The 7,310-nt window shown below is 28.2% G+C and overlaps 1 protein-coding gene across 1 annotated transcript in view; it reads left to right on the top strand.

Moving 5' to 3' along the window:
* The window catches only part of LOC111640952 (cytochrome P450 3A8-like), a 9,588-nt gene extending 3,507 nt beyond the window's left edge, over positions 1-6,081 (top strand). Inside the window, exons 7-15 of the mRNA XM_023387043.1 lie at positions 1,522-1,544; positions 2,175-2,317; positions 2,391-2,506; positions 2,602-2,695; positions 3,842-4,002; positions 4,071-4,159; positions 4,234-4,377; positions 5,724-5,886; positions 5,968-6,081. Coding sequence (XP_023242811.1) covers positions 1,522-1,544; positions 2,175-2,317; positions 2,391-2,506; positions 2,602-2,695; positions 3,842-4,002; positions 4,071-4,159; positions 4,234-4,377; positions 5,724-5,886; positions 5,968-6,045 — 1,011 coding nt within the window. The 3' untranslated portion in view covers positions 6,046-6,081. The remainder of the gene's footprint in view (positions 1-1,521; positions 1,545-2,174; positions 2,318-2,390; positions 2,507-2,601; positions 2,696-3,841; positions 4,003-4,070; positions 4,160-4,233; positions 4,378-5,723; positions 5,887-5,967) is intronic.
* Positions 6,082-7,310: the final 1,229 nt, after the last annotated feature.

The raw sequence follows: 7,310 nt of genomic DNA, 5'->3' as shown, positions 1-7,310 counted from the left end.
TTGGCTTTTTTTTTTTTTTTTTTTTAATTTTTTTTTTTTTTTTTTTTTTTTTTTTTTTTATAAAACTCATCTCTACCTTCAAAATGAAGCTTTTGCAAATTTATAATAATTAATAATATTAATATTAAAAGAATTTTATAGTAAAATCTTATGACAGATAGCACCACACACAATCTTATTTATTACTAGTATGATCAATAATATAAAAGTTACTGTATTTTTTAAATAAAATCCTAACAGCCGGAAAAGTTACGCAACTCCTTGTTGGATCTTTGTATATAACAGTGAAAACTTTCCCTGTCTAAGAATTTATATATTATACTGTTGAAAGACATACACAAACGTATGTATATGTGTAATACATATTTACACATCATATGTAACTCTGGAGAAAAATTTTCCTATAATCCCTTAATTTTCAAAATGAAACATGTTTTGAAAGTTTACTAAAAAAAAGAAAACTATTAAGAAAGAAATAAAAAAGTGCATCTTGAGTAGAAAAATATCAATTTTACATAATGCTAACTTTCATTTTGCAAGTAGAAACGAATGTTGCAGGAAAAAACAGAAAATTAATCTAAATAACACAAAAAAAATAATTACTTTGACGACTTTGTAAAAAAAAGGTACTAATTTTACTATTGAAATGACATAATCAGAGATATATTGAAAAACCTTTAATTATACTCAAAGCACAATTCCATGCGTGCACAGAGGAAAGCACGATTGAAATGATATAAGGCATATAAAAATTAAAAAGTGAATGACTGGACGAGCGTCATATTTAGTGACGAATAGCGGATGTGCATAGGAATAGACGACGGCAAGGCTATTTTACTTAGCAATTACCTGAGAAAAAAAAATGCCGTCGAGCATGCCGAAACACAAAACAGAAGTTTTCTCAATCTGCCATGATAGGAGGCACTACGATTGGCACAGGAATTGGACGAATGAACATTATTAAAACAACTGTGAACACTTAGTGTTATATAGAAATTTTGAAACACTTTTTACTTCCGCGCTTTGCAGATTGATTTGAAAATGAAAATCTTTTGTTTTATCAAGATGATAATCTGTTGTCACTAAAGAAACTCTGTTATACAGTTTCACGCTCGGAATGGTATCAGTGTCCTTCCATGGGCAGCAAACAGCCCTGAAATAAAGCCTGTAAGAATGGGACGGAACTAAAACGAATGACAATAAATATGTAATAAGTAAACCAATTTATCAGAGAAGAATTATGCAATTTGGGTTAACTGGGCAGATACATTTATACTTTGGCAAACACTTCATGGACACAATGTTTCAACGAATTGAATATTTTTCCTGTAAACTGCAATATCGGGGTCTTTTTCAAATTTTCCATTTCTTGCTTCTTATATATATTTTTTTCCTGCTTGTAAAATCAAATTAACATTATGAAAAAGTGATATGTTTTTAATCAAAATATTCCTCTTTCATTTCTTGTTATCTATTTCATTGTATAATGACTTGATTTTTTGTAATAAACTTTGAATTCAGTGTGATCAGAAAAGTTTCCTCAGGTTGTTTATATATATATATATATATATATATACACGTTACTCCGAATTCGGGAATGTTTTTTCATTTCGTAAAATAAAAATTTACGTAATTCGTCACAGGTACAATTGGTGCCCCGGAACAAAGAAGACTTCGAAATGGAACTGACAAAAAATTGTCAAAAATACTGTAATAATATTTTCGTTTATAAAATACATGTGAATTTTCTTATATATTTCTTGTGTACATAAAAATTATTCATAAACATTTGCTTTATCATGTTCGTTTTATTATTATTTTTGCCAAAAATTTATGGGCGCAAAAATAAGTCCTTGCTAAAGTAGATAAAAAAAAAAACCAGTTACAACACTAACTCGTGAAATCATTACAAAAAGGCTAATTGTTCGGAATTATCTAATTCAATTCAGTAAACAATACATTTATCATGGATATAGAACTATATACGACTAACTCTAAATTTTGCACTTTTTCAATAAAACAGTATTTGTGCTGTATTCGACACCATTCATTTCTTTTTTATACGCGTTTTTTAATTTTGTAATATAGACTATAATACAATTCTCATAAAATAAAGCTACCTGTGATATTTATGTTCGATAAATAGTAATGTTTAATTTTTGTATTTTTTCTAGATATTTTAACGTCTTCATCATGGATTCAATTTCCAGATGCGCTTTCAATATGGTCATTGATAGTCACGAATACGTTAAAAATCCTTTTGTTATTGCCGTCACCAATATATTTTCATCAGTTCCATGGAGAAATTTAATGTTAGGTAAATCTTTAAGCATATAGATTGTATTAACATCAATATGTACTGTACAATAATAAAAATATAAATTTTATAGCAATATTTCCAAAATTAAGCGAGTTACTAAAATTGTCTGTTGCTGATACAAAATCTACTTCATTCTTATATAAAACAGTTCTTGAAATTCTGGAAAAACGTAAAATGCATGAAAACGTAATATTTCCACTATATATATTTTTTTACATTATTATTATTATCATTTGAAATATATTTATGAATGAATAAATGAATGAATTTATATTATATAGGAAAAGTATGATGATTTACTTCAATGGATGTTAGAAAGTTCAGGTTCTGAAAACATAGACGAAAAGTCAAATTACAATACTTCTAAAAACAAATGTAAGTTCACTTTACAAAGCTTTATGAGTTGATAAAAATTAAACTGGAAAAAGTTGCCGCATTTTAAAATTGCAGAGTAAATCAAAAGTGTAGAAATTCTGTTATACTGTAAAATAAAAGCGTGTTGGCAAACAGTAAACAAATGTCTGGACACGTGTAATGGGAAGGGAATAGTTAGTCTCCGTCGTGAACACCGACGGCCATCTAAAAATCCGTCATTTTAATTCGAAGTTCTTGAAGGTCGTCGTTGGTAAGGCTCTCATCAGAAACATGCAGTAACTCCTCAATATCCTGCTCGTTTACATCTCATAGTTCTGCTGTATGGATTAAGTTGACAATTTGGTCAATCTGACGATACAGCGATAGACTCTTCTCGTTGAGAATTCTTGGATACTTTCAAGCCATAACTTTTTCCACATTTCGTTTATTCATTCATCAATTGATTCTTGCCAAGCGAAGTCGATATTGCCTATGGCATCCATGATGTTATATTTTTCCATAATTGCACCAAACAAACAGATTTAAGGAAACTACAGCGCTACGACGAATTGACACCTTTTGCTGATTGGTTTGTGTTTGGGTATAATCGTATTATATACGAATCAATGAAATGCCGCCGCGATAATTTGAATCAGTGTAAGTTTTGAGTTTTTTTTAGGCTTCGAGCAGTGTTATATCGAATCAGCGTTAATCGAGGCAGCGTTAAACGTGGTCTTACTGTATATATATATATATGTATATATATATATTAATATTTTATTTTTTTTTTGTCTTAATTACATCGAATACAAGTCAAAGTATATGTAAATTAAAAAGCATGAAAATGGCAGCTTATCCTAATTAATGTTTTTACATATTTCTACAAGAGTTTTCAATAGTTATTAGAAGATATTGTATAGTTTTTCATTTCTCATTTATAAAATTATTAATTAATCATTTAATTTATGTTGTACACTAAATTCTAGCAATTTTATTAATAATGTATTAAAAAAGGTAGACAAGTTTAACCAGATAGACAACACAATTTTGTTCTGGAAATTATTTTCTAGAAGTATAGAATTGTTTCTAAAATTAATATAAAATCTGCATATGAAATGTAGAACTCATAATATTTGTACTTTTTTTAAACCATTGTAAAAATATTAGATCTGACCCGCGACGAAATTATCTCCCAGTGCATTTTGTTTTTTATTGTCGGATTCGTCACAACTGCTGCCAATATTAACTTTATCGTATACAGTTTAGCATTGAATCCCGAATGCCAAGAAAAATTAGCAAAAGAATTACAAGAAAATCTTCAAAATCAGGTCGGTTTTTCTTTTTTGTAAATATAAAACTTAACTTGAATGTGAATATTTGTAATATATTTTAATAGGAAGAACTAGAATACGAAGACGTTCAGAATTTACCTTACTTAGATGCAGTCATTTCTGAAACGTTGAGATATTACTCACCAACTCCAAAGTAAATACTTCTTATTTTTCATAGAAATAAAAGTAAATATGTTATCATTTTCAACTTTATATTTTATTTTGTAGAGTTATTCGCATGGGACACGAAGATTATCATTTAGAAGGAACGGATATTGTTGTTCCTAAAAATATAATGATCGGAATACCAATTTATGCAATCCATCAAGATGAAGAATGGTTTCCGAATCCCAAAAAGTTTGATCCCGAAAGGTTATTATTATTATTATTATTATTCTTAAAAAAATAAATAATTGTCTTTCTTGACGTATCTCAGAAATAATACAAAATTATTTATAAAACTCTTAACGTGATATATTAAAATATATGTTTTCAATAACGTTAAATGTTATAAGATATAGAAACATAATGCTATAAAATAAGACTTATATCAGGTAGTAAAAATCTACATTTAAATATTATTTAATTCCAGATTTAGCCTATACATAGAAACAAGAAGTTAAGATTAATTTTCGCATGAAAATTACAGTGTTTTCTATTCTATAAGGATCTTTTTTCCAAATAAAATTTTTATGTACACTAATATCTTTTACTGTACATCGAACGCTTCAGCATTCGATTGCTAAATTTGTCAAAAATTCGTTTCGGAGTTCGAATTACCGGCTCACTCAAAAAATGAAAGCGAAGCATAAACGCAATTTGTTGTGCGCTCAATTCGTCTCTCGCTCTCTCTTTTTGCTAGAGTTTCTCATTTCCCGGTATTTTGCTTGTCCCGGGATCCCGGGATAAAAGTGAACTGTTTCCCGGGATCCCGGGATCCCGTTTCAGAAACCCTACTTTTTGCATTGCTCTTGTATATTTTTCGGCGTTCTTTCGCTTTATTTTTGTTGTGTTCGATTACATATGTTGTACGTTATTCATCGATTTTTAGCAATTTCTTCCTGCAATTTTTCTTCATCTTTGTATTTTTTAACAATTGTGTTAAGCATAAATATGTCTACATTATATCTAAAATAAGAGTATTTCACTCAGATATGCTATGAAAATTTTAAAAATTTTAGTAATAATTAAAGGGACAAAAAGTAATGTTAAGTATAGTTTCAATCAAGGGTGACCAAACCTTCATAATAGTTTAAAGCTACTTCAATATTCACTCTTCCTCCCTCAAATCCTATGAATAAAACATATGTATATTTTTGTTATACAATAGTACAGGCAATATACTTTTATAGAAATACAGAATAAATCTAAAAACAAATACAAATACAAGAACAAATACTTATAAGTGAATAAATAAATATGTATTTTTCACGCCCTAAAAAGGGTTTGAGACACTCTTAAGATGCTCCATAGAATTAGGACATCGCTGAAAGGAACAAATATCTTAAAATTAAAAAGATGAATCATAAAACCATTTTAACTTATTCATTTTGTTCTTTTATATTTTGTATAATATTTTTATTATTAAAAATTGTTTATGCAATGTACTGTACGTAAAATGTATGATATACATAGTAAAACATTATAACATTTCTACATATTTTAAGATATTTTATAAATTCAATTATCATATTTCATCGAATATGTTTATGTTTCAGATTTCTCCCAGAAAATAGAAATCTCATTCGTCCTTATACATATTTTCCCTTTGGATTGGGACCGAGAAGTTGTTTGGGTATGAAATTTAGTCAATTGGAAATGAAATTGTGTCTAGCAAATGTTTTTCGCCATTTTCGCTTTTGTCTTTGTGAGGAATCAAAGGTTGGAATATTTAAATTTCACAAAAATTATTTTTAAATTGACATTTTGATTCGTTTTAATAACACCACACCCTTTTTAAAGTTGGTGATGGATTTCAATTCTGGTTTCGAAGTCCACAGTCCTAAAGAAGCCATTTTAAAAGTCGAATGCAGAAATTAAAATACTCGACACTTAATTAATTTGTAACAATGTGCTTCTATTAATAAAAATTATAATGTTAATACGTATTTATGTATTTTTGTTTAAAAAGTGACAATAATAAATGAAAAAAGTTTCGTTTGTTTAATTTATGTAATGCGAGTTTTGTACAATAGCATTATGAAATCCTGTGCAACATAAGTGTATTTTTTTGGCTTATATTACACAGGATTATTGTAGATAATTATATGTGTATGGGTAGTAATATATATGGATTGTATGTGGTGCATATGTACTTTGCATTTTTGTAGCGATATCGAATACTTACTGATTATGCGGTTTACAAATGCAGTTGTAACTTTCTGTAATTGTATGTACTGCGAATAGTTACGTTACAGTAAATAATTCTAAGAAAAATGGTTTCCTTTATTTCAAACTTATTAATACGTTCATTTTTTCAAGCGTTTCTCATTTGATCTTGTCTGATCTAGAGAAGAGCAAAACAAAAGCTCACAAGAGCTTCGTAAGAGTCACTCAAGAAGCATTTGTGAGGCACTTTTTTAAGATGAAGGGGGTATATTTTAAGTTAAATAAATTTAATATATAAATTATAAAATATGTCAATTATAGAGAATAGAGCCCGAGAAAAGGTGTTCTGGAGAATTAATATTGTAGGCGACCTGGTTTTACCGATCTAATGTGAATTAACTGTTGATTTTGAATAATTAAACTGTTAAAGTTCCTAATTGCTCGTTTAGTTTAATACATCCTACCCTCAAAATTAACCCTTTTTTGCCACTTTATAGTAATTAAAAATATAAAAGCTTTTTATAAAAAAAAATTTGATAAGAAACGGCGCCACACACAATTTTATTTTTTGAATTAAAATCACGTCACTTCTATAGACCGCAAGTTTGTATATAGTTAATCGGGGCTTCCATATCCTCATCTAATGGAGGATAGACGACAGTGGGAACTTATGGATATACAATTGCTTCAAATTGCAGTCCAACCACATTGCAAGAGCAAATCCTGAAGAAATGTTAATTGTCTTAATGACAAATTATTAATTTTCGCTGTCTTCATTATTTATTTGTAGTAGTCTAATAAACTAATTTTTTATAAAATTATTTTTAATGAATTTCTTTTTATGATTTTGGAAAGAGCATATTTATGACGAGTTATTTGATTGGTAAGTGTTTAATAAACTCGTACTTAGTTAAAGTCCTTGCAGATATATAATTTGAAATTTCATATGAAAATACAAATACGTCTTTTTTCTATAA

Source organism: Centruroides sculpturatus, unplaced genomic scaffold, assembly GCF_000671375.1.
Source record: "Centruroides sculpturatus isolate CEXI.00-Female unplaced genomic scaffold, Cexi_2.0 scaffold1461, whole genome shotgun sequence".
NCBI classification, from domain to species: Eukaryota; Metazoa; Arthropoda; class Arachnida; order Scorpiones; family Buthidae; genus Centruroides; species Centruroides sculpturatus.
Note: the sequence above shows the minus strand (reverse complement) of the source record. Positions and strands in the feature narration are given on the sequence as shown.